Source organism: Patagioenas fasciata, chromosome 2 (assembly GCF_037038585.1).
Source record: "Patagioenas fasciata isolate bPatFas1 chromosome 2, bPatFas1.hap1, whole genome shotgun sequence".
Classification (NCBI taxonomy): Eukaryota; Metazoa; Chordata; class Aves; order Columbiformes; family Columbidae; genus Patagioenas; species Patagioenas fasciata.
In genome coordinates this window covers 36,564,648-36,577,918 of record NC_092521.1, presented here as the reverse complement: position 1 = coordinate 36,577,918, position 13,271 = coordinate 36,564,648, and the positions used below count along the sequence as shown (strand labels likewise).

Here is a 13,271-nt window from a genome sequence, read left to right as displayed (position 1 = left end):
TAGGCACGTTATGTCAACTAGAATTACTGTCTAGACTCCCAAAAGCGCCTTGCAATGGGCACTGCATCTCCAGTCCAGTCTGTCCATCATTTCTGATCTTTCCTATAACAAGGCAGGCGATTAAAAATGCTTCCTTCCACAGCCTCTTTGTAGTTATAGTACTAATAACCATGAGTTCCATTCCAACTGCTGGGATTTGTTACGTCTGTTTGCCAAATCCCAAGCTTTGCTGATAGCTCTTACAAAAAGTGTCGTATTATGCTTCTAATCTATATACATATACATCTCAAGAACTTTAAGAAATTAGCGATATTATTACCCTGTTTTACATTTAGAATAGCATGTCCAGTTTCATCCAGCAAGCCCACTGTAAAGCTGGTGTTAAATCTCAGCATTTCTATGCGGGATCTTATCCTCTGTTATAATCCCTTCTAGAAGCGACAAATTCTTTTCTTTCTCTCTGGTCTCTGGGTACAATAGCACTTTGGCTGCTAGTGACCTGGCTCAAACCCTATTTATCCTTTCCTGACATGCACAAGTGACCTTTGACTTAATGAAAACTCATCTTGGGACTAGCTCTGCTTCTAAGGGGAAAACTGCTAAAATGACACATTCATACTGAAGTCCTTCCTCTCTCAAGCTGTAAAGGCTCTTGAATGTCGGAAAGTAGCTAAAAGAGGTCTGGCCAATCTGCCACTCCCAGCCCCGTGTTTGGAGTGTTGTACTGGAAATTCTGCAAGGTCTTTTAAGTTATCTTTGCCCACTGAAGTTCCTGGTCACTTAGAGAAATGGGTTTAGACAGAACATACCCAGGAAGTATCTCTGTTCAGTGATATTTTTTGCCATGTTAGAGGTGTCCCCCTATTTGTTGCCGTGTGGATTCATTCGCTGTGTCACAGCTTCTCTCTGACCATGGAGACAAAAGGTCAGAGGCATCCAGGGGTAGGAGAAGAACAACAAAGTTCTGTCTTTCTGTGTGCTTTTACAGAACACAAGTGTGTAAAACTCAAAGCTGATAATGTAAATTAATGTAAATTATTTTGCAACTTTCACTGTAGGTTTTGTATGTGCTTCCTAGTTTGTAATGTGTTTCTGAGTGACAGAAGAAGTCTAAAATACAAAAATATTACTGATAAATACAATTCAGAGTTCTTTTTAAGTTTTAGGAAAGTTCATGCTGTAGCTCAGGATGGTTTAATCTTTTTATAGCACAAATCTTAAATAATTTGGCGAGTACTTAACGTAACAGCTGTTAAGAATGTTTTGGGGTTTCTTAATGCTCAAGACTTACAATGATCTGAGATTTTGTGGATGACTTTCTGCCTCTTGGCACACATAATTTTACAAAGTTCTAACAGATGTGTTTTATTATCAGCTCTGTTCAAGGCTGAATTGAATTATAGCAAAGAAATGCTACCTAGAGAAATAGTTTTATTATCTCTATAAAACAAATAAATCAGGGTTCCAAATCCTTTGGCAGGAATACTTTTATGCATTTACGTTACCCTTTGGTGTTTTGTATAAATTGACAAAGGAATGTTGAATCCTGCTTATCTCTTTAGGATGGATTTTATTAAAGTGACCCAATTCTGTGATGATTATCAATAACTGTTGAGATGAAAATACTGCTGACTCCATTGTTTGCCATTTCATTTTCTGAACACTTGGAATTTTACAATCACTTTGTCCAGATAGTTTAAAGTGGTATTCAGTAATCTTTACTGGTCTGTCATTGTCAACAATGGGAAATTTCAGCTTATTTAAATACAGCATTGATTAACAGAAATTCTTCTCCCATTTACTGGTGTATAGAGCACAACTCGATGTCAAGAAGTCTCTTTTTGGTCGGATACTTCCATTTTGTTCTGTTGCCTGGCTCAGTTCTTTGCTCTGTGTTTTTGGAAGTTTAGAAAGTGTGCTGATTTGTGTGAGAGCCACTGGCTCCTACTGCAAGAATCCTGTTTCATGGACCAAAAAACTTAGCCCAGTTCAACCTTCTCAAACTCTGAGCACACTTGAAATGGCAATGCATGCTGCAGGCCTGGAGCTCCTGCCTGAGCTTAGTGTTGGGCCATTGCAGCAGTCGTGGATTTTTTAACAGATTACTAAAATAATTAATAATTTACTCCCAGTGAGATAGATCTTGATTGAACGGCCTTGGGTTTCCAAGAACTGATTTAAACAAGCCTGAGTTCTGTTTTTAAACCAGGTAGCCTAACAATAAACATTATGCTGTAGTGCTGTGCATTACAATTTAAATTTGAATATGTAGATTCTGTTTTTCAGCTGGTATAAAAGAAGAGAGGGCTGTTGCCCCCCTTTTCTTTCAGGTGCTTGTAAGAATCTGGCCAGTATTTTTATGATATCTGGCCAATGTTTAAGTTCTCTTTTAGAAACTAGACTTGCATGTTTGAATGGCTTTTGAATATAAAACTATGCATTCCAGTCTCATCTCTCACCTTGAATATTGCAAAGGAACCTGTCAAAGTATTTTATATGTCTATGTATGTACATGCTCACATATGTGTGTCAAAAATATTTTTATATACATTATGTAAAAAAGGAGACAATTGTAAAACATTTTTAAAAGCATGTATTCAGCAGCATATGGATTTTCAACAGTGCAAAACATTTACATTTTGATGCTTACAGTTTTATGGTATCTTGGAGACAAAAGTTTCCATAGTATTCTTCTTTCCTAGGCTTTCTCCTTCTCCAATAAAACCATAGGTTCTAAATCAAGTTTCAGGTCTTTGTTCATACTAGATTGGAGACAATGTAAGTTCTGAAAAATCAAAGCCTTACTTAAGCAAATTGTGCATTGCATGCCTAGGCATAGTCCAAAAACTTCAGGGACAGATGGAACATCTGCATTAAGATTTCGTTCCATGGCACTGCATTTCTAAGATGAGTGTGTGTATATCTGTGGCTATAGCAGATAGATAGCTAAAGAGGCCTTTTTTATTTCAGAATAGGTAAATAAATAAGAATTCAAATAAAAAAGATTCTGTGGAGCCTGCGTATTGCTTACATTCTGGTTTTATTTCACAGCAAGATTTTTTTATTAAAGGGGCTCTCTCCTCTCTAATTAGTTGAGGCTAGAGTGTTTGCTACAGTCTGCATTTATATAGAACTATTCTCTGTCATTTTATCTAAAATAGATCTGTTTGTGGCAGGATGAATTCTTACAACAGCTTCAGCTTGCTCATCAGCCTTGGATATTGCCGAGTGACACAGAAAGTGAAGGAGTGGAAGCTGACCAAGACAAATGTAAGTATATTTGTTAGGACCACATAATATGTCAAAAACCCTCAAACTTTTTAAATTTTTCATATCATCAGATCATGTGAAGATGTCATGCCTGCTCACAGGAGCTATTCTTGTAAGTACCAATTATTCATTTGTTCGAGGGCTGAACTTTATGGAATTGATTTACATACACTTTCCTACGTTCACTGAACATTGACAAAATGATCACAGACCACAGTTTACTCAGCTAAGTGAAACAATTTGTATGTTGCTGTTCCAGAAAAGAAGCATGAAGTTTCAATAGATAGTCTGTTTAGTAAATTTGTACTGACTCGCAAAAAAAAAAAAAGAAAAAATAAAAATAAAAACCACACACACACACAGAACCCAAACAAAAATCCAAAAACCCCAAATAGATCAAACCAACCAAACAAACAAAACCACCAAAACCCCCCACACCCCAGTAGCTCTGAAAGGTTGTGCCTGACTCCTCCTGACTACATTATCTCTATTTTGCCTTTGTTCTTTGAATTCCTCTGTAGGAAAAAAGTTTTAGTGACACAAGTAATCCTTAATATCCTACACTCTTTGAAGCAGTTGTCTAATTATGAAAGTAAAGGTCAGCAGGATCATAACCTAAATGACAGAACAAGTAACAGCAAGTAACATGCTATAAATTGCAGCACATTCAAACTGTAGCAAGTTGTACCTATAAGGTACCTGTAAATGATCTTGCTGAAAACAATGTTTTGGATTTTCTTTTAAAATTCACATTAGTTTTGTTATCTGCAAAGTTGGATATGCGAAGTATTTCCTAACATATTTTAGGGGATATGCTTAAAAAGAATAGGCAATTTAATCAGCATGTGTAGAAAACATAATACATTATACTAAAACTGCTTTAAATATACAGTAAAAATTAAAAAAGGCCAGTTTCTTCACAGAATGGAACAACTGTGTAAGAGATTAATGGTTAATAATAATCATGCCAGATAAACAGAATGTATTTTTAAATTTTTCTACTTAAAAGATATTTTTTTTATTTGTATACTAGTTTCACATGCTCATACGTAGTCCAGGGTTTGACTATGAAATCTCAGTTTGCATAGTGAGATACTGAAGAGCATGTGCTAGTTTTTTAACACTAGTACATTGTTAAAATGAAGTTCTATGGATCCAGCTGATTTTAGCCCAAATGGGTAAGTCCGCTTTGACTTGCACCTGAACCTTTCACTTTAGGCTGAAGCTCACCAGTGGTGGCCAGAGGCAGAGCCTGGTCCCTGCCCATCTGTGCATGTGAATTTTCCTTTGTATTTTTGCTGGTGAATTTACGGTCCCACCAACATTGGTAGGGCTAGCTGCACACACATGGCCTGGTGCTAATTATGTAATCAGGGAGACTGATGCTTCAGGACACATCAGATAACACAGCATGGTTCTTTTATTGCTGCTATACCTGGATTGCACAGCTGTGGGGACTTCTGAGCATCCAAGACTCTGTGCTGTAAGATTCCAAAAATTCTGGTAGATCATTGCCACTGCCCAGTGTGACAGAGTGGTAAATTGTAGGTAAAAGTATCGATCCTGACACCCATATCAGTAGAGATTATATTTACCTAACTAATAAGAATTGTTTTTCCTCAATATGATGGCACTGAGAATGGAGAAGGGAAAGTAGGTAGCTGTAAGCTATAGTTTCTGTAGCAAAGAGGGATTTGTAGCTGTAATATGCTCTTATAAGATTGTCTATAAGCATGTATAGTTAATTGCTGCACCCTTTATAGTAAGTCAGTCTTTTTACTAATATACCTAAAGTAGTAGAGCAGAAGTGTTTGATCAAAGCAATACTTTCTGTATATGAAATCTAACAATTACAATTACTAAAAATAACAATAATAATGGTATAATCCCCATCTGTGGTTATATGCTAGTGTCGTTGGCAAGCAGAAAGTTCAGAACTGCCACTGCTGACAAAGAGAAGCTGCTGATTCCCAGTTGTAAAGTGGAGAGTCAGTGGGGGCCTTGGCATGCTTGCTGATGCCAGTGCTTGTAGGCAGAGCATCTGGCAGGATGGCACATCATTTTTCACCCTAAAGTTAATAAATGTGTGTGGATGTTGTGTGTGTGATTTAGTGTTGTGGGGGCCCAGGAGTTCATAATTTATGAGTCTGAGCAGAAGAGCTGCAAAATTAATCTTTACAATAGCAACACCTGTTCTTTGACTCAGGTTTTAATAAATTATACGTGGATAATATTTACCACATCCTTTGACTACTTTGAGATAATAGCAGCCAGGTGTAAAGCTAGTTTTTGGTAGTGGGAAAACTAACAATGCAAAAAGAGAAGATATGTGAGTCACCTTGAGTTCTTTTAAATTAATACCTTCTGGTTGGTGTTCTACAAGAAAAAAAATGAAAAAAAGAAATAGGGGTAACAGTTCCAAATGTAGTCAGATGTAGGAGTTTAAAGAGGCTGTTTTCAAAGCCAACAATATCTGAAAAAAAATTGGTCACTTTGGCATCTCAGCATCTCCCAACAAACATCATTTGCAGAACAGATATGACAGTGTATATCTTGTCTTATGGAAATGAGATCTAGATTCTCAGTTCTTTTACATCAGACTTTACTTTCTAAATCCTTCAGGTTCTCTGATATCATTGAAAAATTTATCCTTATCAGCAAGGTCCAAAGATAACTGGAAGCCAATAATTTTTAAAGCTTTATACCAATTACGACAAGATTTGAAATCAAATAGGTACTCATTTAAAAGAGTTTAAATTATTACAGCTTAAAATATTTGTTATGTTAGAGAAGGAAAGAAAAACATTTTAAAGAAGTATTGCTGATGTTTTCAGCTCACCCTCTCCTCCTGATTCTCTGTGGAGAGGTTTTGAAGGACACATAGAGATTGTTATTGGAAAAATGAGAGATCTGGAGAAAATATCTACCACTTCCACAATACACCAGCTTAGGAGAGAGTTCTCTGAGCTGGCAAAAATAATTTTCTTCTTTATGGAGTACTGATGCTAGGAAACAGATCATCTGCATTTACAACCACCAAAGCATTTCTTAGCCAACTTTTATGAGAAGAAATTTGGCTTTTCAGGGGACTGACAAGAGTCAGCTTGAATTTTCTCTTGAGAACAGGTCCTACAAATACTACTGGTTGGAAATTTCTAATGCATCGCTAGCTTCCAAGAACCTTGAAAAGACAAAATCATTTAGTGTAATTTGACCTATCTGTAGTCCTGGCACGGCCTTAGTGCTCGAAAGCCCAAGTCTGCTGTCTGGAGTGCCGAACTCAACTAACCCACTCAGCAAATTTCCACAGGTCTCACAGCCTTGGACATGGAGTATCCCCACCTGCAGTCAGTCCATTTGGCAGATGTACATGACAGGTGAATAACTTAGACGATTAGCAAACTTGCTACTCAGTTAAGCCATATTCAGTATAGATGTATGTTTATATACATTCCTTTGCTGTAATCCACTTAATGTGTGCCAGTTTCTGTAGTCAATGGCACACTAAGTGGTGTGGCTACTATTCACTAACTTCAGCTTGCCAACAGGAGCACTAGGTGCTCATTTCTAGCTCATCTGATCTGGGACAAGGCTCGAACTCTTCCCTAGTGACCTGCAGCAAGAAGCTTAAATGTTTTGCCACTATGCATCGGCAAAGTCTTTTCTAAGGTTTGCAGTGGAAGAGCTACTACTGATAAATCAAAACTAATTGTTGAGAGAAAGTGGGATTTCCACCCCCTTAATTCTTGTACTGGTCTTGAAACTCTTCAGTCAAAGACATTCTGCTGATGACTTCAACAGGTATTGAAGAAAAACTTAGTTTTCCCATTCTGCACAAATGTACACCCTTGTTAAAAACCAGGTTTTTGTAGAATCAAGAAATTCAGACTGTGTTCCTGTAAAATTCCGAACTGTACAATATTTGTTAGTGTGTAAACTTCCTTACACTGAGCAAATTCACATGGCTAAACAGTTAGTTTTCATTAATCATGAAAATAAGTGTTCCTAAGATTTGGAAAACAGCTTCATCAGAATTGATAATAAGGAAGGGTTTACTTCTGCAATATGTTTTTACTGTGAAAGTTTCCTTTTGGTAGGGTCAGGTACTACTCAGTATGAGTGAGAGTGACAATCAGGCTTAGAGCAGCCAATGTTGATTGCAACCTTCATGACATTAGCACAAGAACATTCAATTTCTGTCAGTCAAATTCAGTATTTGTGTTGTGCTCTTGATAGAGAATGACAGTACTGGAAACATCTTTTTCAGTGTGTGTGAGTTTAGAGCAAGGCTAAGATTGGTTTCTCTATGGAGTAAGGTAGTTATGAGGCATTGCTCAAGCATATTAACCAATTATGTATCTGGCTAACAGCAACATAATATTTGTAGTTGGACATTTTTCCCAGTGAGCAGTGAATTCCCTAGAAATGCATGCTTTTTTGTCCTGAAAGTGAATCTGGGTTGAACATCTGGGGGACTTTAATTCCAGATTCATTAATCTTCTGGATAAACTTTTGGTATCTTTCTTTCATTTGATATCTCAGGAGTGGTAATATAAACTGGACTTAAAAAGTAATATCTCCGCATCTCACGTAACCTTTCTAAGGAGTGTTGTAAAGCTTTTGTCTGCTTGGGATATGAGTCTTTTTCCAAATTTCTCCAGCGCACACTTATGTATATTAAAGAAGATATGTTGTCTCTCATTCACCCTACCAGTGGCTAGCTAGGTATTTTAGTTTGAGACAGTTCTACGTCCACTTCAGAAATGGGATACCAGTAAGGACTGTATCCTCTAAACAGAATTTTTCCAGACCTGTTGGATGATCTTGACCAGATACCTGGTAATACCCATAGATGAAGCTGCACCATTTCATGTGACTGCTTTTTGCTGTAAATGAGATAAAACGATCTGCTAGCATGGAAACTTTCGCAGTTGCATTTCATTGTTTATGTGAAACAAAAGTAGAGATTAACATTAGTTCTACCAGAAGTTAGATGACTGTTGGATAGTGAGAGGAGAGTTCAAATGCAGTTCAGAAGAGTTGGAACTAGACTCAGGCTTCCTATTTTTTGAATGCATGTGCTTAAATCCAAAGCTGCCATTATCTCCTTATACTATTAAGGCTTAGGCTCATGTCACTGTGCTTCTACTGACTAATGTTTGGTTTCATCTTGGAAAAGTTCACATTTAACTAAATATTTGGGAGGTGGAGGGAATTTTCCATTGTGGTGAGAAAAAAATTCTCAAAATTTGCTTTCAGTACAGCTTCCAAAATAGGGATATATTTTTCTACAACTTGCATTATTATAGTAAACTTGGATTCCCAAAGACATTAAATGTAATAAAAAATGACACTGTAGTTTTAAAAATGGCATAGAGGATTGTCAGGGCACACATTAAGTGAATTAAAAGCTGGCTCACTGAGGCATCAAAATCTAGAGTTTCTAATGGCAAGATGTAGACAAATGGGGCTCATTAGGATCTGATAGGTTTGGATAACTGGTGGGAAGAACAAGTTGAAGTTATTAAATGATATGAATCCCCTGGTATAATGGCCACATTCCAGTAAAATGCACTTTATTATAACCAGATGAAATACATTTGAACCAAATGAAATATATCTGGCACTGGAGAAACATATCTGTCTCTGCTGCAGAATAATGAGACTGTCCTGGAAAGCAGTGACCTAATGGGTTTAGGGTGATCATAGTAGAACATCTCCGTGTAAGCTCTCAGAATAATGCTGTCAACAACTTTTCCTTGAATGCCTAAAAAGTTAAGTAGCAAAGTAATTATTCCATGTCATATCAGCAAAAAACCCTGTGGTTTTGGTGTCTTGCCATTAGAAAGATTGGAATTACTTGAGAAATTTCAGAAGATGATTAAAAACAACCCAGGGTTTGGGAAACCCTGTTGGGAGTTTGCCTCACCTAAAGGCATTCAACTAGGAACTCTGGAGAGGACTTGGTATCTGTAGGTAGATATTTAAACAAAAAAGATTTAACTCATCAAACTGGAAGGAAATTAAATGCTATATCCTAGCAACCAGGAGCCTTAATTATTGTAAGCAAAAGTTAAAGGAAGCAATGAACTTGGAGTCATTAAAATGAGGTGATAGGGCTTTCTGATGACAGGTGATAGATAATCCAGCAGGAGATTCTGTGGGCTCTATACTGATATACAGGAGATCAAACTGGATGACCACAGCAGGATTTTTTTGTCGTAGTGTCTATGAATATACTTACTCATTCCCATGAAGAGAAATCTGGATGTGTGATTTCAGTTGCTGTCCTGGACATTGCATTTTTGCATAAAGATGCAAATGATATAATGATCATGAGTGTACATTTATGCTACCTGTTTTCTTAGAAATGCTTGAAAATGTGCACAACTGTATGTACACATAAACACAGTTTTGTGATTTTTATGCTAAGGTTTATTCTAGTGATTTTGAACTGCAAAGCTCCCCACAGTTGTTTTTCATAATTTAGTCCTTGGAAAATAAAAATTAATTAGTTGTAAAGGCAGGATACCTCTGGGTAAAATAACATCTGTCCGTAGTGATCCAAAAATATACACCTGGGAAATATATGACAGTTTGGATTAATATTGACCATAACAAATATATTAATAAAATACTGTTGAACTTCAGTGTGCTCTATATAGTGATAGAAGTCTGTAGATTTCAAAGCACAAAATATATGTTAATGTTAATTTTATCTGTGTGAATGTCTGGTATTAGACGGTGGTGTATATAATAGCAGTTATATAATATTTTGCTTTTAAAAGTTGGGGATTTTTTATTCAAAAAAACATTTGCAAGTGGAGTTCTAAGCTTTCACCAAAAAAAAATATTGTCTGTCCTCAATTTTTTGAATTCCACAGAGTTCTATGCCTTGTATAAACCACTCTGAATAGATATACAGGTAAGTTCAACAGATAATAATCTGTGCTCATCACTTAAAAACTGTGCTAATCTTTATTAGAATGTTGTTCCGAAATAAGTATATAAACATATATTGATTTACATACATCACAATAAAAATACTCCACTAACTGTATATTGGTATAGCAAGCTATATATTGGTACAAGAACTTTGCTTTGAATCACAAAGTACAGCATATATGTTGAAACACAGGCTGTTTAATATTGTGCTGTTAAAAGATCAGTCTGAAAGGATGTAATAACAAACAATAAACTTCTGGAAAAGTAAAGCTCTTCTCTAATATTAAAGAATTTCAGAGAATAAAATAAAGCTTTTTACTAACTAATACGTGACAACCAGTTAGCAAGGCTAGCTGTTATAACAAAGAAATGTAACTTTTTAATGGCAATGCAGCCTATTTTGCTGCATGTTGATGAAGGAGCTTTAAATAAAACACTTGATTCAGTTTTGATTATATCAGATTGATCCTTTCCCTTGTAGACTTCGCTCTTCCAAAACACTTGTTGATTAAAGGTAACTTAAATGTAACTTTTAGTGAAGGCATGTAGTAAACTGAGAACTGATCTTATTGCAAAATCTCTGAGTAAAAAGAATATTTTTACTCACATAATTCAGTCCTATGTTTGTGCTCAGCCCTGTGGCTGCCCAACACTTGTCCTGCATGAATCAGGAGGAACTATGGAGAATATCTGAGTCTGACAGCAGTGAGCTGAAACTGCTTCAGCTGACCTTTCAACCAGAAAATGCTTGTGAAGCAATACCCTTAGGGTTTTAGTAAAGACAAGTGTCTATAACCCTATGAAAATTCCGAGATGCAAAGTCATCCTATGGAACTGCATCGGACCTTAGAGGGGCAAATCAATGAGATGTTGAACTGAGGGACTGCTGCCTAGACTTGGAAGGACCTGGCCATTTCATGTGTCCTTTCCTCTTGGAAAGAGCTAGGGACCAAATTACACTGGTGGGCTCATTCTTTTTTGCCTTTCTTTATCCCTTCATTTACCATACTGGCTGAGTGCTTTCCCTACAGGCCAAGAAAGACGGAGACAGACTTCTTAACAGGGCTTGTTGTGATAAAACAAGGAGTAATGGTTTCAAACTAAAAGAGGGGAGATTCAGACTAGACAAGAGGAAGAAATTTTTCACAATGAGGGTGGTGAAACACTGGCCCAGGTTGCCCAGAGAGGTGGTAGATGCCCCATCCCTGGAGACGTTACAAGCCAGGCTGGACGGGGCTCTGAGCAACCTGATCTAGTTGAAGATGTCGCTGCTCATTGCAGGGGGCTTGGACTGTGGATGACCTTTAAAGATCCCTTCCAACCCAAACTATTCTTTGATTCTATAATAAGATCTTGCTAAAAACCTATGTGTGCTTTTTATTCCATTCAACTGTCCCATCTTTTCTCAAGAGCTATCAAACCCAGTCATCTTTTAGCAATGCCTTGTTTAGTCATTTGCAGCAGTGAGGAAAGAGCACGAAGTAGCCCTGAAGTACTATCAAAGTACATTGATCATGTTCTACACCTGCTTTTCACTCAATTTGTTTGAAAGCAAATGACCCCCTGAAGTGCAAGAGCCGTGGAGCAGCAAGCAGGGGGTACACCCCTTTGCATTAAGTAAGACCTTGAAAGGCTTTTGGCTCCATAGGTGACTGATTCAGCAAAAGAGCCAGATTGATGCAGAAACTGGAGAAAAAAAAAAACAGGTAGAATGCTTGACTGTAATCCCAAGGTGCAAAACTGAGTTGAAGGATCTATAAGAGAAACCCATTTTCTTTCTTTGGCCCAGTATTTATCAAGCTCCAAGAAAAATTAACACTCATTATTATCCTATTGCTGTAAATGTGTTTTACAAGGCCAGGATTTATGCCAAAACTGTAGAAGTTCCTCTTTTATCATGAAGAGGAAGGATTTCAATTTCAAGTAGGAAAAGGTCTGTAGTGGAAAAGGTTAAGGTTTTGTGACATTATTACTGTGACTGTTCTTGACCCTCTCAGAGAGTAAGTGCATGAATGTGAAGACTGGGGGAGAGGAGGGTTGATCCTTGATGCATGACTTGTGTTCACTTTGTTTAAAAAACAAGTGCCAGCGTGAGTGTTACAGCAGGATTCTCTGTGTCTTATTTCCCTGGTCCATGAAGCGAGACGATAAAATGTGGTAACTCACAGCAAAGCTATGAGAAATCACCAGTTAATGTTTCTAAAATGTGTTGTGAGTCTGGGCCCCAATTCTAATATCTATCTGTATTTCCTTCTGGTGTGACTTCACTATCTTTAAAATGGCTGTAGATTTTCAGTTGTTTTCCCCAAGTAAGTCAGTGGCTTCCTGCTAAGTTATTGTCATTCCCTTTTATATTGGAGAAATCAGCCTGTCAGGGTGTGACTGGTCTTACCTACCTTCAGCTATATAAAAATGAAGGAGTCTATTCCAAGCTATTTTTTCTCTGAAGTAAGGAGAGGAACAAAGGGAATTCAGAGGATAGCTAGAGGTCTGTCTTGCCAGGGACTGAGACAGGTACACTGAATTCTGTCACCCCATCAGGGTGTCCTTCATCTCTTGTGTCTCCAGTTCGACAAATCTCTGTCTCATGTTGGCTGAAAGTTGATTTGATCTTGTTACTATCATTTCTCATCAGTTGAGAATTCCATAATGGATATAAGGTAGCACAGAATATATTTTCTGTCTGATATCCCATTTCCTTCTGCAGAAGGAAGACACAGTCCCTGGAGTTTTTGTGGGTAACAGTCACAAGAAGATTCTGCAAATGAAACAGGCTTTCATGTATTTGCTTTGATTTTTCCCCTCTATAAGACAAATTTGTTACTTAAGGATCAGACTGTGACAGTGCTTGAACATCTGCTAAATGAAGGCCCTCCAAGGAAAACAGTTGTTAAACATTAGGTACAAATGACAAAAAAACCCCCACAACCATATAAGGGGTAAGAAGTGTTATTAAGAGTTCACAGCCTTTCTTTTTTTCTCTTTTTGTGCATTTGTGTTAAATGCCAGTACAGCATCAGATATAAAGCCCAGGCTTATCACCTGGCAAAGTGAAA

The 13,271-nt window shown here is 37.2% G+C and overlaps 1 protein-coding gene across 3 annotated transcripts in view; it reads left to right on the top strand.

The window, feature by feature from the left end:
- The window catches only part of C2H8orf34 (chromosome 2 C8orf34 homolog), a 173,519-nt gene that overhangs the window by 140,706 nt on the left and 19,542 nt on the right, over positions 1-13,271 (top strand). For all 3 annotated transcript variants that reach the window (XM_071804034.1, XM_065831244.2, XM_065831245.2), the window contains one exon: positions 3,177-3,270. In XM_071804034.1, coding sequence (XP_071660135.1) covers positions 3,177-3,270 — 94 coding nt within the window. The remainder of the gene's footprint in view (positions 1-3,176; positions 3,271-13,271) is intronic.